The sequence below is a fragment of the Colius striatus genome, chromosome Z (genome assembly GCF_028858725.1).
Source record: "Colius striatus isolate bColStr4 chromosome Z, bColStr4.1.hap1, whole genome shotgun sequence".
In the NCBI taxonomy this organism is placed as follows: domain Eukaryota; kingdom Metazoa; phylum Chordata; class Aves; order Coliiformes; family Coliidae; genus Colius; species Colius striatus.
Genome location: NC_084790.1, coordinates 16,203,030 through 16,228,550, shown reverse-complemented (window position 1 = coordinate 16,228,550; position 25,521 = coordinate 16,203,030). Strand labels below are relative to the sequence as shown.

Genomic DNA, 25,521 nt, shown 5'->3' with positions numbered 1-25,521 from the left:
AAGCTCCTTGCCTTGAAGTACCCTTTTCTGGGTAATCTGGAAATATGTAAATAGAAATTATTTGATTAATAAATGGCATAATCTTTAATCTTAGTGAGACATCATGTGTTATTGTGTTTCAACAAATTAAAAAGACTGCAAGTGACTGCCCTTCATCTGCTGTATAGGTGAAAATATATGACCAGGGCAGGGGAGCCCTCTTTGCCATCCAGCTAGTGGGGCCATCCTCATGATTTCTGCAAGCCACAAGGCCTAAAGTAAGCAACATTTCCACTGACTGAGACATCAGGACAACCACACCTGGGGCCACTTCTCACCTGCTTCCTTTCACTTTGAAAATGCAATGACAATAGTGATTTTTTTAACGTGTTTTACTTCCAGTTCTTCTCTGTATCTCCTTAGTTCAAAATCAGATAGATTAAGTGCTTGCCAAGCCCCTCTCTGTCACCTACCAGCAGCACTGGCTCACTGAGAAGATCCCAGAGGACTGGAGGATGATAAATGTGACACCCATCTTTAAGAAGGGTCAGAAGGAGGATCCTGGGAACTACAAGCCTGTCAGCCTGACCTTGATGCTGGGGGAGGTTATGGAACAGATTGTCCTGAGTGCCACCCTGAGGCACATAGAGGCCAATCAAGGGTTCTATGATTCTACGCATTGGTATCACATGGCAAGGAGGAAGCTATAAATAATTGTCATAAAAACTAATCACACAGCACAAAATATGACACGGAACCTTACATCTGTAAATGCTGTAATATGGAAGAAGCTGTCCCAGGTGTGGAGTTTTCCTAGGAACTGGTAATCTATGTTTTAACCTTCCGGTAGTTATGGCGATCTAGGAGTCAAGCCTGGGCTGTGATGAGACCAGAACACTGGAAATGGCATGCAGCAGGCAGAACAGTCACATTAAAACCCCAGATGATAAAAAGAAAGCTATAGTGGTGATGTTCAATGCTACACTGCTGCAGGGCTGCTGCGCAGTGGGATTGCGGAGTTTCTCCAAAGGATGGAAGGAAATGTTTATTAATGAGAATCTTAAAGCGATATGTTAAGTACAATGACTTTCCAGGAGTCTGACAAAATGAGCTCTAATATCTGCTGAGCACACCTCAGCATAATGTATGTTGATATTCTGGTCCTTGATTTCCATCAGACTTTTATCCTGAATTCAGTCACAGTATTTTTAAGAAAAGAAGTAGTCCAGTGTCTTGAAAAGTATTTTTGGGAGATGTCCTGATTCTGTTGATTTTATTTGTGGATTCCTCATATTAGTCTTGTTTCTTTAAAAACATTTCTGTTCAAGGAACACACTATTTGAATCTGTCAGAAACCTGTGCTGAAACTTTCTCCTGACTTGGTCCCAGGTGCAGTGAAGGAAACCATGCCAGTGTGGTCTTTGCCTGCAGACAAGCAGAGGGATATGGCAGCAGGGCACTCTGCTCTTCCTCAGGGCTGGGGCAGCAGTTTTTCTCGGTAAGCTTGGATGCTCTGTGCATCACTGCAGCCTGTTCCCACGCCACACTGACCGGCAGGTGACCTGTGTGTCCCACATCCAAAAATAGACGAAAAATACAGCCTCTTTCCAGTTTTAACTGAGGATATGAAGAACATAAAAATACTTTTCTGTGGTAAACTAGAGGCTTCCCAGAAATACTTTCTAATGGTTGCAGACAGCTGTCTGCTCCCTAGGGTGGGATCCTGACATTATTTCATGAAAACTAGGTTATATAAGACCGATTATTTTAGTTAACTCTTTTGTGTTTTGGACACTCCAGTAAGGACCACCTAGCTTTCCGTAGCAAAAATACAACAAAAAAGTGGAAGTAAAAAGCACATACTTCCTGATATTACAATTACGTTTCTACTGAGAAGCAGGTATGGTGTAAGGCTGCAGATGGCTTTTTCCACATGTCCTCAGAAGATGTAGTGAAAAACCCCTATTTTCCATACAAGAAATGTTCTAGGATTTTGCTCTTCTCAACATACAATGAGCAGCTGATGGGGGATGAAGTGTTCAGACAGAAGAGCTTTGTGCAGAAATGAGTAAAGACATGGGAGGAAAAAACAGCAATTGTATTCTTAGGAAAGATGCCCTGTTAGCAATTAGGTTACAGAAGCCTCTAGAGAAGACAGGCACCCCCTCACCACAGTAAACACCCAAAGCACCTCATGGAAACATCATTCTCAGTTTGCCTGTTAACATGCAGAATGTGGGACACATCTGCCTGGCAGCCTTGCAAAGCAGTATCTCTGTCCATGTTCGGGACATCACACATTTTCATACCACTTCACGTCAGGCTCATCATAAAACATGAAGCTATCTGGGAAGCTATCTGCTCTGGGACAGAGCAAAGCAGAGAGCAGAAGTCATTATTGAATGCAAGCATGATGAAGACTTCTCTGGGAGGAGGAAGCCTTATGATGCTCCAGTGGCTGCTGAGTGGTCCTGCCTCAGCAGTGCTGCTGGAGATCACAGTGCCATTGTAGCACACAGCCAGGAATCCCAAATATGTGTTTTGGGACCTAGAAGACAGCTTAGTGAGTGGCTGTTTAAGGGGCAGAGGAAGAGAAACAGGGAAGGCATTTCCACATCCTCCACTCAGCTAGGTGGGATCAATCACAGCTACACTACTGCTACAAGGAGAAGAAATAGCTCATCTGAGAAGCACCACTGCTCCTGGCTGGAAGGACCAGCAGCAGCAGGCAGAGTCCTCGGTTACCTCCTGGCTTCATCAATGACATGTCCTGGGTTTCCTTCAATGAGGTGCCCATCCTTTCCGCACCAACGAGGAAGGCACTATGGCAGGACTGCACAGGTACAGTGCCAGGCACAGCAGACTCAAGACCAGGCAGCTGCTGTGCAGTTGCCGCTGTCAGAGCCACAAAGGATGAAGACAGGGAACTGCCATTTGCCTAGGAAAAGATTAGCTCTACTATACAGGCTAGAAAAGTGGCTTAATAAATTCTCCTTTGCCTTGGATGTTTAACATGCTGTATCAGTAGCAGAGACTGGAAAATGCTCTTGGCATTTCTTAGTACAAATCTGGAAGATATGAAATGAAGAGATATAACAAACTACCCAAGGGAAGTACAATATTTGTAAGACTCATTTGTATGAGGCAACTACTAGGAGAGAAAATATATCTGTTTAATTCTCCTCACAGATACAATGTGATGAGTAGCTGTTAAACAATTATGCAGCATTCATATGGAACATTAAGCAGTTGTTTTGTTTCACTCTGGACATGGCTTTATATCTGCCTAGCCACAGGCTATTTTCCTGTCTTTGTTTGGAAGTATATACCGTTTTGACATCTGTGGGGTTAACGGACATTAGAAAATGATGGCATTTGGTTTATAATTTCTGTCAGAAGTATTATTCCTTTAGAAAACATTGACTTAATTAAACGTAAGATGTTTTTGAGAATGTATCCATTTCTTGATAATCTGACAGAAGACTATCTCGATATTTTGTTTCTGTGAAGCAGAAATATCTGCTTTTAAAATTATTTTTAAAACTATGAACAGATAAAAGTGTTAAAATGGCAATGTTGACAATGTTTCAGTGTTACCAAACAAACGTTTCCAGTAGATCATACAAATAATATTAATTATTCTCTTTCATAACATTTCTGATAAACTTATTTTTAATCTGTATTGAGACAAGGTGAAATTTAAGTGTCTTGGAATTTTCTGTATGATGGAAATTTTAAGTTTTGACCTATTCCAGTCATTACTTTATGCTACAGTTTCATTTATAGCTTCAGCTTTTCATTATTCTGTCCTCCAGGGTCCACAGAGCCTAACATTTATGCCTTCTGTTCCTCTTAACAGATGTCTATTCCTACTATTCCGACAAAAGATGAAAATTCACAGTCTGTTTCAGACTAATGGAACAATGCAAAATTATTTAGAGAATAAAACTGGTGCTCTGATTGCAAACCAGCAAATTTATTTATGTCTTCAATTAAGAACTCTGAAATAAGTGGCTCCAACCAGAGATATTTTGCCAGTTACCGAACAGAGTGTGAATGGAAAGAAAACTCCATCGTGATTTCAAGCAGTCATACTGTAAGTTGCCAGTTGTTTGCACTGGTAATCCGTCCAGTTCAGTGTCTAGTACTGTTTGTTTCCAGATATTTCATGGAAACATACCATAATTCAGGGTATACTTTCATGTAGGAAAGTTTCTACCTTACCTGCAATGCAAGAAATTGGCTTTGTCCTACACTGTAAGAGCCAATATCTTTTCCTAAATACTAATTTATGCCATAAATACCTGAAGAATGTGCCTGAATTTAGCTAAATATGCAACTGTGATGAATCAAAAAGTACAAGAAGTCGATTGTTTATACTGCAAAAAAATGAGTTCCCTTGTCGACAGTATTTTTAATCTCCTGCTTTGAGTTTCACAGTCCGTCATTTGCTCTGGTAAAAAGCAGTTCCTGCTCTCACTTCTCTGTTTCATTTCCATATACCTTTAGCACTTCCATTCTCCAAAATAACTACAGAAACATAGAACATAGTGCAGTTGTCCCCCTTACCTCAAGTATCTCAACAAACCCCTATGAAGGCCATTCCTAAAATTATCCTGGAGCAGAGATCTCCCTATGACAATTGGCAGTCTACTCCACTGTTTCACTGTGCTCACTCTTGAAAAAGATTTGAGGGAAGAGTATGTGAGTTTTGTTTTTTTTTTTTAAAGTCTGATCTTCTGGCATTTTAATCCAGCTTCTCACATCTTTGGAAATTATTTCCATTACCTTTATAGCTATTTCCAAACTACCTGCAGACATCATTATGTCCCTGGTCACCTTTCTTTTCCCTAAATAGTTTTCTCTTGCAGTTTGTAGATCTTTGTGATCAGAAATGGAGAAAAAAGTCTGTTAGGGAGCTGGACATAAGTGCAAAATCTGAGTGATTCAGGAGAAGCGGTCTAGGCAGGTAATTGATGGTGGGCTGTGTTGGCTGAACTAGCACTACTTTTGATGAGTTTGTCCCTGACCCCATCTAAGAGACCCAAAATAATGGAGACTCCATGGCATGCCCAGTGCTTCATTGTCCTGACTGTGAAAGGATTTCCCTAATGAATTTCTTTTGCCAACACTTAATTTCAGTAGTTGTCCTTTCTATCATGAACACAAAGATGATATTATTCCTTTCCATTGCAATGGCTGACAAAATATTTGAAGACTTACTCCCTGCATTACATTAAGCAGTCCTTCTTATAGACAGTGTGCATCAACTATTTCTATTTTATCTTCCTGATTTTCCGGCAGTCTGCATTGTACTTCCAATGCAACACTCTGACAGCATGTTAAGGAAGCTGAGGCCTTATTAATGGTCAGAAGAGGAGATTTCTTTTATGTCTCATTACCTACATACCAATGTGTCTTACAGCAAAAAATCCTTGACTCACATTCAGCTTCCTATTCACTCGCCCAGATGATTTTGAGAGAACTGGGCTGACAGCCACAGTCCACTCTGTCTGCACAATTGGTTATGCCTGCCTAAAGGTACAATTTTGCACTTGTATTCTGTTGCATTTTTAAGACCATCTCTGAAATCATCATACTGTTCTTCGATGTGTGTCCCTAAGCTGATTCTGTCTTCAAGGTTAATGAATTAACACCTAAGGTGTTAATGAAAAGACTGAGTGATCTCAGATCCAGCATAGCAGCATCTATCAAAACTTTTTCATCCAATTTTGACTGAATCATTTATTGACGGTATTGTATCTGGCTTACAGAAGTTTTGTCCAAACCATATTTATACTGCTTGATTATAAAAGTATCAAAGTGCTTTTATCATCAAAGTAATTGACATCCTCAACTGACCTGGAGCTATAAAGTCTGCTAGCTGCCTGCCAAGGAAGCTAGTGTATCTTGATGGGCCTTATTTGATAAATTCAATTTGTTTATAACTCACTATGTATCCATCTAGACAACCAGAAGTACTTCTTTAAGAACTGAAGTTCTGTTGCTATTCCCTAACTCTTATTTTCCTTGTCCTCTTAGTAAAGTGTGACATTTGCTTTTCCTATGAACAGTCCTCTTCAAAATCTCAAAGACAAGAGGCTCTGAGACTGCTTTAACTTGCTCTCCATTTCACCATGCTCAGATGATCTGAAACCAGCTTGTTTTGTCTCAGTACTCTTTTTCTCAATTCTGCTTTGGATATGTACCTAGTGTAACTGCAATCTGATTGCAACATACCTTTCCAGTGAAGACTGAAGCACAAAAAAAGGCTCTTAGCTCAGTGTTATCTACTGTCTTTCTTCGGAACAGGAGATCAACACTCTTCTTTGCCTTCTTTCTACCAACAACACTGCCACAGAATCATTTCCTTTTACAGTACAGGACACATTATGTCTCTGCCTTTTTGTTTTTTGTCCTCACATGCCTTTGCAACTCTGTTCAAGCTAGGTTTAGTAAATCTGTATCATTTCCCATTTTCTGTGAACTCCTTTGCTTAAAGGCAAGGAAAACCCAGTGGTTTAGTACAGTGAGTCTCTTACTTACTACACCTTTTACCTTTCCTCCGGAACAGTTTGTGCTTATTTATGGTCATTTACCCTCTATAATTCTTCTACCCATCAAAGCTTTCATGTACAAGTTGTCTTGGGTTCATTGAAAACTTCCTACTGAAAATTCCTTCTTTCTACTTTGCTTTTCTACACATAAGTCATGGACTTTGTACTTCCATGGTCATGCTAGAGGCTTGCTAACCTTTCCATCTTGTGAGATCTCACTATGGACTAATCAGTCTGGTGCACAGTTCACAAATAGTTATTTCTTCTATATAGTTAGCTAAAAAAGTGAGTTCATGATCCAAAGGTTTTCTTTCCTGTGCAATGTGAGGTTAAGATTATTATGACTTTTTTTTTTTCCTCAATAAGCAGAGCTTTCTTATGACTTTTTCTTCCTGTATGTCTTCTACTGGACCTCTTGGAGGATGTTACTAGTTAGATGAATATGAGACTGATGAGTGAGTCCCAGAATTTTCTACAGTATCATTAAGGTATCTCAGAAGCTTTTAGTAAGGAGAAAAATGAAATGCAAAAGCTATTCTTTCCTCAGTCTAACCATCTCTTCCTTTTTAGACAAGCAAAGTGTGAAGCTGAAAGAATACTAATCAATCTGTGGCACAAAGAACAAAGAATCTTTCCTCTCTTCTACAAATCTACCCTCCCACTTAATAAAAAGTAGTCTCCCTTGGAAGATAATGAGGAAAAGGAGAGGAGGAGCAGAAGTAGTAAGAGTCAGAGAAGAAACCTGGGCTGAAACACAGGTATAATTTTGACATTTCCTAGTTTCTGTAGAACTAAAGCATCTCCCCAGTACCACCTGTGATCCATTTTTTCTGGATTAGCATGATTGATCTCTATATTCTGGCCCTCTCCAGACATTCTTGCACAGGCTGGACAGAGCCTGAAGCCCACCATGGTACCTCCTCAGTGTGCATGGGTGATGTAGCTGGCAGATACAAGGGCCTGCAGGGCTGCTGAGTAAAACTCATGGGTATGGGCTTGCAAATTCTCCCGTTTCGGATCCCTGGGACAAAAGGAGGCAAAGAGGCTAGGGCTAAAGCCTGGAAAACCTTCTTGCACTTCCCAGTGCCTCCTCTGCTGGAGAGGCCAAGACCATCTCTGCTCATCACCCTGGAGAGAAGTAGGTAGGCTGGGACAGAGGACAGGGAGGACCACATCACTGATGAGAGCACAGGGGTGAGGAGGTACAGTGAGAAAGGATTTTTCCATGGAGCCATGCCACATTTCTATTCAGAGATAAAGGTGTTTCGTGAAAGAGGAATGCAGGAACCTAAATGTTGCCTACAGACAGGCCTAGCTGCTTGCTTTGAAGGCTGTCTATAAGGCCAGTCATCATACCTGGATGCAAGAGGAGAGAAATCTACGAAGCTCAGCTGTTTCCCACAAGCCCTTTGAATTGCAATGTTGGAGGAGCTATCAAGTTCTTAAAAATAAAACAAAAAATATAATAGAAACTGGGGGTTTGGCAGGAGGGGACAAGATTGCAATGAACAGCAACTAAGAAAGAGAAGGCTGGGGGAACTGTTAAATACTGGGTGACGTTAAGAGCCCTGGGAGCTATAAATCCTTATGATTCATCCTACCAACAAAAAGCCAAATTCATCCAACTGCAGCAGAAAGGGAATGTTCTCTATTGCCCCCCTTCTTCTCAAACGTCCTGGGTCATGGTGAGAGAAGAGGGACAACAAATATTTCTAATCTCCTAATGAACAACTGGTGCCTGCTCCCTAGGCTGTATGTCAGACATCTCTCAAGCAGTATCCCTTGCATGAAATCAGCCTGTCCCTGAAAAGTATAAGTGCAGCTAACCGCTAGAGAACATCTACTTATAAATAAAAAGCAGCAGTAAGAGCTGCTAGAGCATGTTGTATGATTCTGAAGGTGACGATTTATCACATCACCCTAACTCTCCTTGGGAAGCTCTCTTCTGTGCCTGCCAAGTGCATTTCTCCCTTTCTTATTAAAAGTAAATTTCTATCCAGTGAAAACTGGATGCTTGCTGTCCAGGAAATGATGTAGAAAATGGAATTTTTAAACCCCTCATTATGCAAACCCTCTAAGCACAGACTCACAAATACATGATTCAGCATCCCTGGGGCAAATGGTCACATTAACACTCTGTGCACTGGGCTATTTCCCAGCTAACATTCCTCCCATGGTAGACTTAAAACACTATTATTTGTTTTGAAGACACTTTCCTGTGAAGCAAAGAAAGTCCTTCAAAGAATTACGTAAGATTGGACCATGTCCAAAATACATGTGTTCAGATGAAAATAATTCCTTCTGAAATACGCAGCTCTAAAAATTGTTCTCAGTACATAGAACAGCATGAACTTTTCACTAGTAAATCATAAATCAGAGAATTTAGGTAAAACCAAGGCATTCCATGCCCTATTTTACTGTCTAACTGCTACTGGGAAAAGCCTTCCTTAACAAACAACCATACTAATCCAATATGGATTTGCGTAAGGTTCAATTTGCCACAAATACCCAGGGGCAAAATTGGTGTATTACTGGCTATTACAGCTTCTCAAATTCTCTTTACAACATTCTAATGCCAAACAATTAAAAAAAAAATCTACATATTTCAAAGAATACTTGAATGAAAGAGCTCAGGTCTCCATAGTACATGTCATTTCCTTAATGATTTATCTTTGAAAGCAGGTCATTTGTATTAAGAAAAAGGAGTAAAAGGCTCACTCACAACCCCATTTTCAGCTTTATTCATGCATACTCATTTAGGCTATGTATATATATAATACAAGACAAACAGTTCAGACAGAGATTGTGTTTAGTAACACAATCTATCTCTTTCCTAATCAAATACCAGCTATCACTATTTCTTTCTTTTATTGCACTGAATCCTTTTCAGCTCAGCAGCACAAAAAGGAAAGACTAATGAAGAAAGAATCATCATTCAGAAATGCTGGGTCATTACATCAGGTTTTTCAAATGTCTTCACCTTTGGGAGATGAGATGGCTCAGCAGGGGCTGATAGGATGGAAAAATATCAGTATATTCCTTAACTTATTCAAGATCACAGAATGATCTTTGCAGTCTGTACTGATGCAGTAAGTGTTAAGACAAACCACTTAATGAAGCTATTAAATGATTAAATACCACTGCTCCTAATTAGAAAAAAGACATTTTCAGGATAGGCAGTTTTGCAGTCACCCCCTACAGACACTACAGATGTCAAAATAAGTATTGGAAATAAGGAAGTAATATCAGACACACTGCTTTGCTTCAGGCGTTTTATTTCATGTCCATTCCTGTACAAGATTATTGTCAATCTTCCAAAAGAAAGGCCGTATTATCTCATTTGCAAATGAGGCAAGTCTGGAACAGCTTCCTTGAAGCAAGCAAGCTTGTGATTTAGTTGGAGAAACCCAACAGTGTTCCTGTGCTACATCAAGTAAAGCTGATGCCCGGATAAGATCTGGTGATGTTTGCTGGGGTCTCCTGAAGCACAGGTGTCTGAACCAAGGAGACACCTGAAAGAGCCATCCTGTTCATTAAATGTCTTAATTTGTCACATGCCTTATTTAAGCTGGTATTTTCACTACCTGAGAATCCACAGTGCACTCTCTTGTCTTCTGTTCACACTTGAAAGGGAGAAATTTTGGATAGTCTTTCTCCTTTCTTCTTTGAAATACTTGAAGAGTGGAACTATAAAATGTTGTATGACAGCACTCTTTGAAAAAGTGTTGTGCAGCAACTTGCATTGAGGCAAGAAATCTGTTTGGTCCTGGGATCACTGCTAGACTTGGGGACCATGAGTCAGGATGTGATTCTTATCTCTGTTGCTTATTGTATACACTTACCAAAGCATTTGTCAGCTATTATGTTCAAAGTCCTAAGAGAGGAAGAAGTTGATGCAGGGATGATAGGAATGTAATTTTTAATTTTGAATTTAGTTTTGAAGTTCCTTCTCTCTTGATTCTGCTGCACCAATGATTTCTTTGCTTTCTTGTGATATTTCAAGGCTCGCTCTTCTGCTAGGAAAATGACAGTGATAAGAGACAGCAAGTCCGCTTTTGTGGGTGTAGAATTTTGGGTGACAGATGACAGACATTGGTCTGATCTGTAGGGGTTTGATAGTGTTTTCTGTTCATTCTCTATAAGTTTTAAATGAAAGGAGTGAACAAACCAGTGGTAATGTAGCAGTGTCTGTTGTGCCTGAGGTTTTGTTTTGCCTTAGACAATTTAATTTTGACTATAGCAATCCCTGATAATTGATGTTCTCTGGACTTAATGTAATACCAACATTAAGAAAAAAATGCTAAGTAAAAACCCTGAAGTTCTCAAAATCCTGGTGTGAAGGAAGCTACTATTACTGGAACCTGTTTCAATCCATCCTTCCACAAAAATTATATATTTTTCACAGATTTCTGTTCAGATCAAAGTGGACTCTTTACCTGACACCTGGTGCTACATGAGCATGAAAAACTTTAAATGATAGCCTCAACAGTAAAATAGGATGATTTTTCTGTGACTTAGCTTCAGTATGATTGAGGATTTGCATCTATCAAACTGATGTTAAGTAGCAAAGAATGGAGAATTACATAGCTTTTTTTTTTTTTTTTGTCTGTAGGGTGATTGCTCCTGAAATTACTTGTCTAAAAGACGATACCAAGGAGTATTGGCCACTGCTGCCTGTCTGGAAGACTACTTAATATTACCCATAGCCTTAAAACTGGGCTTTCAGTGGATGTACATCTGACTTGGTGGGCACTTATTGCCTTTGGTAGCTGGTAAAATATTTTAGATCATGTCTAAGTGAAAGTGCAGTTATTACATATGAAGAAAACATTGCTGAAGTTCACCATGTTCTTGGCACAGTGACACCCTGCAGTTGTGTAACACTGGAATCCGTTCCTGCACACTACGTCTCTCCCCAAAAGGCAATCCTAACAGAATAAGAGCTCAAAGGCAATCCTCTTGCTTGTGAAACATGGTACATGTGTAAAGCCTGTGGCAGCTCCATGGTTTTCTCCTGCTACTACCTTTCCGGAACTCAGAAAGCTGTTACGATGGCTTTTGTTTCCTGATTGATTGATTGATTGATTGATTGCCTTGGCTGAAAGTCCTCTGGCATACAAAAACTGGAATGCCAGTGTAACAGATAAGAGCTATCTCCCTGCAGGTCAGGAGTGATATCGCAAGCTCCTGGGAGTAACTTATGGACAGTGGGCTTAGCTGTCCTCACAGGACCAGATCAATGGCTGGCCTGGCATGACCCATCTGGAATGGCATTTAGAGGGTCAACTGGCTTCTCTGTTTTCCCAGCCTGCATGCTTCCTGCAAGATGAGGCTTATCAACCCAGCTCTGTTGGTGCATACTGTTGTTTTGCTGCAGCTGCTGCCTGAAGCACATTTCTAAATTAAGAGCCTTCTGCCTTTTCTGAGACTAATTAAGAGCCTTATGCCTTTTCTGAGACTAATTCAGGTGTGCCAAGTCACAAAGCTCAGAGATCATCAGACAAGTCAGAAAACTGAGGTTTTTCTCTGACTTACTAGTATTCCATTTTCCCCTTCTGTTCTTTTAGAACTAAGAGGTTTAGCTTTAACTCAAAGTCTTAACAAACCTAAGCTATCTGCCCCTTTATCTGATGGACCTAAAGGAAAACATCTCACTGCCATCCCGTTTCTTGATTGCAATGTGGGTTCTTGTAAAGATTATTTGTATAAAATTCACTGTCATGATTTAAAAGTACCCTTAAATTTAAGGAGAGGTGCATAAAAGAAAACTCTATTTGAATTTTTTTAAACTTGCAAAAACAGCCCAACCATGTAAAAAATAAAACTGAATGGAAAACTTGTCATATAAGGTTTAAAGCTGCAAGACTTAAAAGTTGTGTTCTCTGCTCACTTCTTTGACTAGAGTGTTACACAACCCTCCACATACACTCTCTTACCTATCACTAATGAACTCAGGTTTACTGGGATATCTGTTCCATTCACGTTTTGTGCAGTTAAGATTCTGTAAGCAATCTCATGTTTCCCAAATGGTCTTCCTGCAAACGAAATGTCCTTTAAAATAACCCAGCTGCCATTATTTAGGGCATTTTTCCTGAGCTGCCAACAAAGACGATAGTCTGTGCTGGAATTGCCCTTTCCCTCTGGTCTGGTTGTAGAGAACATGTGTTTCTTCTGGTGGTAAAGATCTATGTTATGCTTTGATTCTATCAGTTGGTTGCAGACTTATCTACATGGCAGGTCATTCAAGCCCGGAAATCCTAGTCTCTAGTCCACATTTTTGGTCCACAGTTTCTTTTCTAGTGATTTCTTTCCTCATTGGCTTACATTATGAAGTCTTTGCAGCAAAGAATAGGTATCACTGTGCACGGTATCCACCATGGAGATCCAGTGGAGATCCATCATTCCTGAGTTGCTGCATACAGAGAGTGACAGCAGGAGAAAAAGAAGCCACACAAATCAATGATTCATCTGTTTGCATGGAAAACCATGAAATGCATTTGCCATTTTCAGTAACCCTGTCCAAAAGTACTATTGATTTAATAGGCTACAGATTTTTCTTCTTCAGACAAATAACCAAAAGAAGCTCTTTCAGACACAAATAAAACAAGCCCAGTGGTTAAAGGGCAAGGATAAGAAAAATGCCAGCACATTAAGAAGATTAACAAATCATTTGGGAACTGGATTTTGACAACTGAATTAAAAAATAAAGCACCTCCAGGAATTATCAGCAAAAGCTACCCATTTGATTATGCAGCTCTATCTTCCCATAGGCCTGAGGCACCTCACACCATGTCTTCAGCATGGCCAGAAGTATGTATGATCCCAGCACAGACAGGTATGCCCTGTCCACTTAAAGCTTGCACTAGTTGAAGACTGCTATACAGTGATGCTGTGGCAATTTAGACACCAGCTCAAGCTAGCCAGCTGAGTGGCTAGGTAGACCTTACTGCAGCTTGTGCCTCTCTTGCATTAGCCATCTATAGATGAGTGGAAAGTATCACAACCCATGGGGTTGAAGCCCACTGTCTGATTTTCATGGAATCCTGCTGCAGTGTAAAGGTCTGCACCAGTTTCAGTGCTATGCAACACAGTGTTAACACACACAGCCAGTCACATCAGTAGGTAAACAACTGATCCATCTTGCTACAGCTGCAGTGCAAGGTTCAGAGAGAGCCGAAGGATTTCTTACTTTGTCAGCACCAGGGTCTACACCCAGTAAATGCTGCTGTTTCAAACTGGATTGTCTCTCTCTCTTGCATATTAGAGATTAAAAGCATAAATTTCACACTGTAACTCGCATACATCACCCAAATACTATGTTGCTTCTCTGTTTTCAAATCATACTGCTTTGATACATAAGAATGGTGTGACAACCAAGAGCCAGGTTACAGTCAGCAAGAAGCACAAGCCCAGTCACAGCGTGAATCGTCTTTTTTCAGTGAGAGGCCATTTTTTCTTGTTTTCTCTAGAAAAATGGACAGATGTGTTAATAAGTATCTATTTTTAATTTGTATTGCACTGCAAACTAAGAGAAGAATACACAGAATTCTTAAGAATGAAAATTTGCTCTAGGTATCTAAGTGGTACCAGTGAGTTCCCTTCATACACCAAGAAACTATTCCTGTATCAAAAAGCTAACCTCACATTATGATGAAAGCATGGCAAAGACAATTATAAAATTGAACACTGGAATATGAGATGTGGAAGAAATGTTGAAGTACCTTGCTCCAAGTCATGTAAAAAATCATTGATAGAGGTAAGAGTTTACATTGGTGGTAATTCTAAGCTTCAATCTGCTATGGCTGGTTTCTCCCTTCACGCAGTTCCCAGGGACACATGCTGTACTGCTTATGCTGTCTAGCAGAATACAGATGCAAAGACTTGGTCCCTGGGTCTCCAGTGACTGACTTGAGACGATTCTGCTGATGTGCTATTGTTGCCTAGAGGGTAGATTATTTTTAGGCATACTTTATTTAAGTATGTTTTCCAGTAGAGAGATGGTTATACAGGGCTACAATAACCTCTGGCTGTAGAGTTAATTCCATTTAAATGCCTGTACCTTTCTCTGGTAAAAAAAATGAATCCAAAAAGTGAAGCTTTGCTTGTGTAGCTGTACTAGTAGCAATGACCTGGTACAAAGAAGGGATAATTGTGAAACTTCATTGCTTCATATGAAGGACTAAAAGCACTTTTCTGGGCATGGCAGAGCAGGAGCACGGTGTTGATCTGCACAGTCTTCTAGACTCCTAGACCACTTACACTCTACATGTTTTTGCAGCTTTTTGAAATTTCTGTCTCACCAGTGATCTAGTTACTCAGAATCAGCTTCATCTTTTCCTCAAAAGGTGCTTTGGTTTTGAATTTCTTGTCTTTTTAGGACTCAATATAGTACTATATTGACATGAAGCTGTCCTGCTGCAGACTGGCAGCTCAGAGAAGGGAGAGAAACTCCCTGCTCAAGCCCCAGCAACCTCATGTTACTTACACTTAGGGTGTGTCAAACTCTTGTCCACAGATTCTTTTACATGAGTAGTATCCAGTTGGACACATTTCCGTATATACCTCTCTTCCACTGCCTGATAGCTATGATTCCTTGTATATCAGGTAATCTTCACTGGTTGAAGGACTTCTAAGGAGAAGTGTGGACATTGTTCAAGTCTGACTTCAATGTTGGAGTTTATCTCCCTCTCCAAATACTTTTTGTAAGTCATTAATGACATCTTAAGATCACAAACCGCTTCAGTCACTTCACTCATCAAACTTTGCAACATGCTATTTGTACAGGAGTCCTAATTGCAGCTCTGAGTATTGATTACATTCTTGATATCTTTGAAATGGTTTTATTCCATTCATTTATTCCATGTATTTATTGCATTCATTAATTTCTCCCACTGTGTCCACTTCCTACTCTCTGGTTTTGTTGTCCCTCTGTATATCTATCATACCAAGACAGTTCTCTAGTTTGAGTTCTCATAACAGTCTTGTGCTGGGACTTGATTCCTCAGTGTCTTACAATATAGTCATATATCAATTCACTCTCTAAAGCCCATATTTGCACATGGCTATGAGAATGTTTTATATTTGTAACATGCTGATCTAAACACCCTCAATGTCCTTCGTTGTTGATTTGACTATATCATTCATATGTTGTATTCTTGGATGGCTACAAGCATTTTTCCAGCACACTGAGGTTCCCTCTTAAGTCATTTGCTTTTCTACAGGGAGACTGTGACACATGTGTCAGCAGATTCTCTGTTCCTGAATGTGTCTTCTTGGGGCTTTTCTTTTTTCAACTGCAACTCCTCAATAAAATCCATTGCAGCTGTCCCTTTCACAACAGGGGAGATTCCTGATTGCACATCCAGTCTTTTCTTTCTCTTCTTTGGACCACCAGATGGGATCTGTATTATTTTTTTGCCTTAGAATTCACGTAACAGCGGTTTAAAAACCCTCCAGGGAAAATGCCAATGCCTTTCAGACTAGATTTTTTAACAAAGAGGCTGAGCCTTGCGGTGCCCGCTGGGTGGCTCCAGACACTGAACCTTGCTCCAACTCCGGCTGCTCCTCTGCCTACTAGCTCAGCTCTGCAGAAATTCGTGTCAGCGCTGGCTGCTAGATGGAATGACAGGGCAGAGCCGGTGGTAACAAACACATAAAGCACCAAATACATAATTAATGGTTATTAAGACTATTTACATCACGCTAGCTCCTAGTGGCTCCTTAGGACTTCCACTTGGGATGTGAAAGGTGACTGTGCAGGAAGAAACCTTAAGGCTTAAATTCTACCCATTCCAGTTGAAGCACTTAACTGAGGCATCTATACTCATGGGAGAGAGATGGGCTTACACAGACCATGGAGGTGATGTGCTCTCCGCACTGACTGCATGGGGAGTGCTAAAGGAGATGATACTCTAAATGTAGGTGACATTTAAACTCCTGCAGTTATATAAGATTAACCCGAGCCTTTGGCAGAGCCTCTCTAGGACCAGAACTACAGTGATGTCTTACCTGGCTCTACGAGCACATGTGTGCACGCATGTGTTTACACTCTATATTCTGGCCTTGCCTGAAACAGACACACCATATAAAAGAAGGTTTGTCAGAGAAGAGGAAAATCTTCTAATTTAAGGTGAAGACAATAAGGAGTAAACAAGGCAAGAAGACAAGAAGGAGTAAACAATAACTGCAAAACATCAACACAACAACATCAAGCCAGGCAGTTGCCTAACTTCCTGTTTTCTCCTAGTAAATATACTCCAGGTTTCCCATCAGTTTAAAAATTGTGCATATCTATGTCATCTAAACATATCTTTCTGTTACAGATTTTCCATTTTTATTTTTCCATCTACCAAGCACTATACAGATTGTGTAGAAGGAGCTGTTTTGCTAGGACTGCCCTGTGGTAGGGCCAGCATAGAAGGAAAGCCCACCAGTCAACTTCAGTAAAGTATAACAAAGAAAAGAATGGAGGCTAGTTCTTTCTGTTTTACTCCAGGCAACAATCTGTTTGGCTCATGACTAAGACCTAATTCAGATGTAATGAAGTCAACAGTTCCTGCTCTTTATGCTATACCACAATTTACTGTTTCAGGAAAGCCCTGACAGTTCTACTAGGCTTAAAAGAAGTGTGAAAATATTAGATGTCTTTGCATATAGAGGGAGTATGGTGATTCAACACATATGATGAATGCATGCATTATGAAGTGATTTCGCTATCTTGCAAACATCACACAGAGAGTCATGCAAATTTTTTAGCTTTGAATGTTAAAGCCAAGGAGGCTCTGAAGCTTTGGATTTGGTAATCTCTCACTAGGTCTCATCTAGTATGGCAACAAAATCCCAGCCGTGTCCATTTTATTGAAAGGCTGCAATGGCTGAAAAGGCATTTTTCCTGCCGAGCCTGGCCCAGAGCTACCCTTTTCACAAGGGACTGTAGCATGTGAACTACCGTATTAAAGTTTTAACACATGTAGAAACTGATGCTACATTCACATGTGCTAGCTTGCCTAAAAAAGTTGGCTTTGAAAACCTGCTTCTGTCCAGGACTGAATTTAAGTCTGTATGTCCCTTTCTTCTTGACGAACATGTCTCTTAATCTATAGCATACTGACATGGATGAAGTGACAGGAGCACCTGAGGTGGAAATTCCTTGATTGGTAGAGACAGTGCTTTGGAATCTCTTCTATATCTCACTCCCAGATTAGGGGAATGGATGTCTTTGTAGCAGTCCATATGTAGTACACATATTTTAGGAGAGCAGATATAGCTGGAGTGAAGGGAGTCTGTGCTCAGCTTTAAGGGTCTGTCTGTTTGCCCATTTTGTGAGATGCATAGGCATTATTAAATAATTACAAGGTAGCAAGGCCTTGGAGTTGTGAAAGGTCTTGAGACTGCTAACTTAAACCTAGAACACCAGCATTTAGGTAGCTGTTAAAGCACTGGCATGTCATTCTGCTATTTTAACTATGGGTTCAATTTCAGAATTGAGGTAATAAGCTGTGTTATTATTTTAAAGCATTTTCATTTTTTAAAAAAAAACTCTGAATGTATTATACCATATGTAAAAACCTCAAACCCATTGCCACCCAGCAACAATTACCTCACTGCTTTTCTGAGATCATCCTGCAAGTCCTGAGGATTTCTCTAATCACACCAAAAAGCTGGTTCCTTTGGAAATCAGATATTTCCTGTTGTTGAGGTTTTTTCCCTGGTTTTGTTTTGATCTCTGTTTTTCTAAGAAATGCATCACATATGGAATACAAAATCTTTATGGGAGGTGAAGGATGTGCTGTTTTGGAAACCACAGTCCCTAATGGTTCCCAAAACTGGAATCTGTGGATGTTCAGTGGATGAGATCTGGTACTGTTCAATCTTAGCAGAAATCAGACAGAAGGCTTGGGGAGGAACATCCTGTGCAGAAAGCTTGGTCTTTCCTCCTAAGGTCAGTATACTTTGAAGAGACTGCTTGGCTATGAGGCTGCACCTCAAATATTCTGTTCTGTTTTGGGCCTCTCACTACAAGAGGGACATTGTGAAATCTCTTTCTCTGGGGACATTCAAAGCCCACCTGGATGAGTTCCTGTGTGACATAGTCTAGGTAGCCCTGCTCTGGCAGAGGGATTGGACTAGATGATCATTCAAGGTCTCTTCCAGCCCTTGAGATTCTGTGATTCTGTCGTTCTGTCATTCTGTGATTAGGGTGTTGGCATGTGTCCAGAGATGAGCAACGGAGCACAAGTCTGATGAGGGGTGGGTGAGGGAACTGAGAGTATTTGATCTGAAGAAAAGGAAGCTGAGCAACCCTCTCACTTTCTACAACTCCCTGAAAACAGGTTGTAGTGAGGTTTGGTTCAGTCTCTTCTCTCAAGTAACGCATGATAGGACGCGTATATCTCAAGTTGCACCAGGGGAGGTTTAGATTGGATATTAGGAAAAAATATTATTCACTGAAAGGGTTGTCAGAATTGGGACAGGCTGTCCAGAGTAGTGGCAAAGTCACCATCGATGCCTGGAGGTGCTTAGGAGATGTGTAACTGTGGTGCTGAGGGACATGGTTTAGTGGTGGATGTGGCAGTGCTGGGTTAACAGTTCACAATATTAAAGGTCTTTTCCAATCTAAATGATTTTATGATGTCAGTCTAGGTGAAACTCAAACATACCGAATAAACAATGTTCCTGATATTTTTTTCCAGCTGCCATTAATGTGGAAGTTGCAAACTATTCATACTTATGTGGACTACGTACATGGAGGACACACTGTTCTCTGCACTAACATACACTTCAGCAACCAGTCATATCTCTCTGAGGCTAAGACTGAAGGCAAATGAATGAGACCTTGCTAAGGAGAGGTTTATGGCACCTCTAGTCCTGCCTTGCACTGTCTGCTCTAGGAGAGGTCTGAGCAGCTGTTTCTGACATCAGATGATCCTTCTTTCAAAGGAGTGCACTCACATCCGTCTTACATGCTCTATCTCCCTCTGTCATGCAAAAATGATTAGTGAAAGTCCCAAGAGAGACAGAATTATACCCACGTTCCCAGTCTGACACATGTGAAGTTTTTATCCTTGGAAGAAACAGCAGGAAGCACACCTTGGCATCAGAAAGAAATGAAAAAAACGTCACTGAGAAGAGAGAAAATGCCGAAAGTGAAGCAGCAATGACAAGCTCAACTGAACCACAAGCCTGTATATGCTGGACTCTCCAATGAGAAGAGACTTTAATGTAATATCAGATCTCTGAAGCACTCAGAGTCTATCAACAACATAGTATATTCATAAGATTTTATTTTCTGCATGTTAAATCAGTTTAGTGAGGATTTTCTTCTCAGTGCCTAGCTCGGCCTCTCTGACAATACTCCAATCTAAGCATTTACCTGGAAAGATTCAGCTTCAGCAATGGAAGGACAATTCTGCCAACTTTGGAGAAGTTTTACTCCATTTTGCATTTGTTTCTACCTAGATTAGGATTTCTGTCTAATAGCTGGTTAACAGATACAGATCGAGCACAGCAGAACAACAGAAGAGCCTCACACAACCAAAACTATTTTGCCTGAGAGAAATGTAATCTCCAGCACACCACCAACATAACTGAGGGTGAAGCACTTCACAATCCTGAAGTGCTTCTGCAAATGTTAGGAGCTGAGTGTGCTTACAGCTGAGTAGCTCTCAGTAAAGAGAAGGGGATACACTTACACCTTGGCCTCTGTCCTTCATTATTGCACCCCCAAGAGCTGCTACAGTGCCAAAGTGCCACAAACATCTCTTGTGTGTGCTGTTCAGAGATCCAGCATCCACTGCTATAGGCTCTCTGCCTGGTCCACATGTCTAAAGTGTCTCCTCTGCTAAACCAATAGTTTGTCTCTCCTTGAGGCTGATGGGCATCTCCTCCTCCAATATGTGCAGATGTGCTGTTGATTACTGAAGGGATATGACACTTTAGTGAGGATTCATCTCAGTTTCTGTTCTCCAAGTGCACAAGTCTAATCCTGGCATCTCATGCCAGTGTCTGTCATCAAGTAGGGAGGTAAGTCGTCACAGAGTATTTCATGTTGGCATGCCACATGAAAGCTTCAGAGCTTCACCTTTTGTAGTAAACATAGGCTTCCAGCACATCCTATAACATAATCTAGTGAAAAAAAAAAAATTGGGAGCCTTTCAAATGCTGTGAAATAACAGCAGGCTTCAGGTGGTTTGCTCTGCTCTATAAATGCTGCTTGTTAATACTCAGATGTCAGATGCCAACTTTCCATTCATTGCTGCAAAATAACAGATTGTTATGTGTTAAAAATAACCATAGGAGGCATGCAACACATTCCAGTGCTCATTTCACTTACAATATACTATCAGAAATGTGGCCATGGAAGTTCATTGGGCATCTGTATCAATATGCTTCATGTCTCTGATTTGGAGAATAAGTTTAAGCTTCTCATCAATTTTTTACTGCTTTGGCATCATTTACCTCAAATCTAGAGTAGTTGCAGAAAACACGAGATCATTTTCACACTGTGACAATGGGAAAGAAATTCAGAAATATCTGCTTTCCTCTAACATTAACCCAAGATCTTTAGGAGAACATGAAAAATTAAAAAAAGCTTTAAAGCTTCTCTATGTCTAAGGATAGTTTGTGCCAAGAGATATCCTAAATCCTTTGCTCTGCAATTGATACTATGATACCACTAATCTGGCAGCTGGGTTTCAAACATTTAATAATGCAACAATGTCTTTTCATCCTTCCCCCTACTGACAGATTTCCAGCATGCTTGAGACTCAATGAATGCTGAATAACATTCAACGGGGTCCAATCTTCTTGTTAAGTCCATTGGATCAATCACTTTTTAAATGAAATTTCAGACGCAGTACCGGGATTTTTACATGTAGCGGCATAAGACTTATTCCGAAGACTCAAGTCAGACAAGCAGGAATGCCTGGAGTGCAGGACCAAACTTGGGTCAATTAAACTTTGCATTCTTGGATACAAAGACTGTTTCAAAACCTCTAAACATAATAAACTAATACCAACTATCAAAAGATAATTCTTTCTGTAATCCACTGTTACACCATTAATATGCCTGCATCTTGTCTTGCACTCCCTATTGAAGGTGTATGCGTATGTTGTAAGCTTTTAAGGATGAGGAAACTCATTTAATCATTACACTTATGTCTAAGTTTACTCATATGTACATATTCTTGTAAGCTACAAACTGAAGGATCCAATTTCTCATATCAAGATAACTGGAAGTTTAATAAATAAACAGTATTCTGTACACTCATGCATTTTTGCTGCCCCAGTTGAAACTGAACACCTCCCACACAAAAGAGAATCAGTTAGACTAGACCTAAGAATAAACACTACAAGCTTGCATATATCTTGCGAAATGTCTGATTTTAGTGGGAAAATCACTTAAAATTGAATTAGAAAAAGCAATACTCAAGTTAAGTATTTGTGTCATGCAAATGACCTCATGACCTTCTACAAACCCATAGCTATAACGCTACTGTTTCTCTAACGTAGGGATACTTGCATTTTCTGGACAGCACAGACCTACCTGAGCTCACATCCTCATTTTTGAATACTAGCCTGGTCTCAAATGCGATTTCTTTCAGTTTTCTGTTGTAAGTGTTGCAGTTCACTCAGTTTGCCATATGTACTTTTTACATCTGGCCTTCAAATAAAGGTGGATATTTCTCTTGTGTCATGACTGATGGTGTAGTAAATGCAGAGGTATGAGAAAGGGACCTTCTTGAGTGCTTTGGTGTTAGAACAAGCAATGAATGGTACTCTGTGATGCGGATGGGATGTTCTACTGCAAGAGGAAATGGACGACTGCAGCAGAAGACTGGTTAAAGCAGCAGCACGGGTTTGGGCTGCCAGCAGAGGAGGAGCATTGGCCTTCAAGAATAAGCTTCACCTTGCACACACTCAGCATGTGTGCCACAACACTCTTTTACAGATGTCTCGATCCATGCCATGTCATTATAATGTAATTTTTAATTAGGCTAATGATCTCAGCCTCTGTTGAGGCTACATCCACAGTTCAGGTGAAATATTTCCGCAGGGACGTTAAGCATTCTAGCAAGGCTGTCAAACAATTGTCCTTTCAACTCAGGATCAAGCAGCTGATTGGACAGATAGGTAGTCACAGCAGAAGACTGCTCTGTTACTTCCAAATAGTCAAAGATCTAATTTCATGGCCACAAGTTAAGGAAGAAAAAAATAAAAAACACAGGAGCAAATGTTTTAGACAGATTTTCAACCTACACTTTGAACTAATTAAGCAAAGGAGGTTTAATTGCCTTCAGTGATGGTACTCACACAGCTGAAATTAAACACATGCTGATGTGTTTTGCTGTATGGGGTCAGAGCACTTAGCAGCTTAAAACATTCAGCACTAGATAAAATATGTATTACAGTATATATTTCTGAAGTTCAATCCATGTATTCTACCATATCAATTTATGGAGTAAAACACCAGGTAGTATATGAAAACTAAATTGTCTTATGCTACCTGTGTTACCACAGATGTAAAAGAACAATGCATATTTTGAGATCAGTTTTAATTAATAGGAGTCATAACATGCAGACCAGTAGTATGAAGCAACTCTTACATTCATGCTTATCTATTACTTCCACACAGAAGCCATTTAATGCTGCCCAAGCTTAGGGTGGATCTGCTTGTGTATATACCAAAAAACCCCATTTTCAGTGATTTCTCCAAGAAATCTGGCAAAATGCAAATTGATCTCACTAGAGGCTAGGCTAAAACTTCAGTCCTTGGACTATTGGTCCTATTTATTTTCTCCTATCACTCAATGCCCCGTATTTCTAAAAGCTGTGGTGCCAAATTTGACCATCTTCTGATGATTTTCTGTCAGCTGAAATAAATCAAAATTCACACAGACTAAATACCAGAAGAAGAAGGTCTGAAATTCATCCTGTGAGGGTTAATAGCATTTTCATTATAAGCTTTAGAGCCCACTGTTTCTTGCAAAACAAATCAAAACACAAAAAGATGACATATGTCAACTCAGACTGCAACGGTAAACTGATAAAAGGAAATAATTCTAATGCCCAGACCTTGTTTCTGAAAGCAGTAATATTTGATATGCTGGTGGCATGTGGTGTTGCATTTTGAAAAGTCATTTGTGTCACTGGAGTGCAAAAGAGAGCTGTCCCTCTTTGAACTTATTTTGGCAGTAGGAGGTGTAAAGTAATGGAGAATCTCTCAACTGATGGTCAAGTTATACACATGAATCTGAACGGGGAACTCGTCCCTCTTTTTAGCTCGCTCATAAGAGAAATCCATTAAACACAAACAGCTATACCTTGTAAACCATGGGCATCTAGGATACAAATTCTGGGCCTGTTTGGCTGTATGTGTGGCTGCTGCTCTCAGCTGCTGCCAGAGATAGGTACCTGGGCAAAGAATGCCCAAAGAATGCCCAGGTAGCCTTAATAGAAGTGACTGTTCTCAGGTAAACTGTCCCTACCTGTGTATGTTCTCTTCCAGCTTTTTCACCTTCAGCTCATCCTCTTCTGACTGCTTCCTTCTGGCTTCTTCCTCTTCTGCAGAGCCAGCAGGAATTCCCTGTAGCAGCCATTTTTCCCGAAGAGCTTTTGACTGTAAGGCAAAAAACCCCAAACCTTAGGAACAGACTGAATAAAAACCATCTGAAGACTAAGAAAGAGCTGCCTCTGCTTCTGAAGGTTAGTCCGTCCCCAGTAAATTTCCTATTACTAGTTTAGACAGTTGCTTTCAGGAAATCCATCAGCTATTTATCCAGATGTCAGGTCTTCCAGCTTTAGGAGTGTCAATTTTACAGTATACACGTTATTTACCATTAATACAAAAGTGTTATGAGTTCCTAATAAAAGCAAGAGTTTAAATCACACACATTAACTGGTCCTGAAAGAACAAAATTCTTTGAATAGAACTGAAGACTCCTTGTGAATGATAAGGTATGTGTTGGAAGGACCAAAATGTAAGCTTCTTAACGCTTCAAAACCAAAGGAGTGCTCTAAATGTGATGTGTTTCATGATGGATAAAATCATGGTGCTACTAAATTAACCAAAGATGTAATTTTTTATTTATACCACAGGTGTGCCTCTGTACACTTGTAGGCATAAAGGCAGATAGACAAGTGTGTATGTTCCCACAAGCACATACATCACCTCTTAACCAGACACACATTAAAATAAAAATCCCAAAGTCTTCCAGAAATTATGAGTATCTGTCATTTGACATGGAGCTATTTCGGGTAAGGGGGAAGGGGCTGTAAAGATGTCTCCTGTAAGAAGTTGCTCAAAATTCTCCCCAGCTCTGAGCCAGACCCACTTCTGGGGCTGAGCCAATTAGACACCTCCATGATCACTTTTTAAGAAGTGGGAAGGGGAGGGTTCTTCCTGTTCCTTCTCATTATGCCCTTCTTTACTGGCTGGTGGTGGTGCAAGGAGTTGGAAGAGAGAGAAGCAACCATGCAGACTTGAAGGTCAGTAAGGGAAGAGAGGAGGAGGTGTGCTGGAGCAGAGACTCCCCTGCATTCTGTGGAGAGGAGTGGTGAAGCTGAGATTTGTTTGCACTTCATAAAAGACCCTGCACCAGGGGCAGTGACTATGCTCAGAGGAGGCTGTGTCCCATGTGAGGGACCCCATATTTGCAGAAGCTGTAGCTATTGGGAAGAACCCATGCAAGAAAAGTTCATTAAGACTATGCCGAGAGGAGGCAGTGTCCCATGGGAGAGACACTGTGTTTGCAGAAGCTGTAACTGTGGGGAAGAACCCACATCAGAGAAGTTTGTTAAGGACTATGTCTTGGGGGAGGGACCCCATATTGGAGGAGGGGAGGAACGTGAGGAGTTGTCCTCATATGAGAAGAGAGAAGTGGCAGAGCCCATCTGTGAGAGACTGACCACATCCCCGACTCCCGGCCCCTCTGAGCCGTTGTGGGGGGAGGAGGTAGACATACCGGGAGCAGTGAGCTGGGCCTGG

The 25,521-nt window shown here is 40.5% G+C and overlaps 1 protein-coding gene across 1 annotated transcript in view; it reads right to left on the bottom strand.

The window, feature by feature from the left end:
- Window positions 1–25,521, bottom strand: part of PALM2AKAP2 (PALM2 and AKAP2 fusion) — a 264,450-nt gene that overhangs the window by 177,732 nt on the left and 61,197 nt on the right. The window contains exon 3 of the mRNA XM_062017385.1: window positions 24,023–24,153. Coding sequence (XP_061873369.1) covers window positions 24,023–24,153 — 131 coding nt within the window. The remainder of the gene's footprint in view (window positions 1–24,022; window positions 24,154–25,521) is intronic.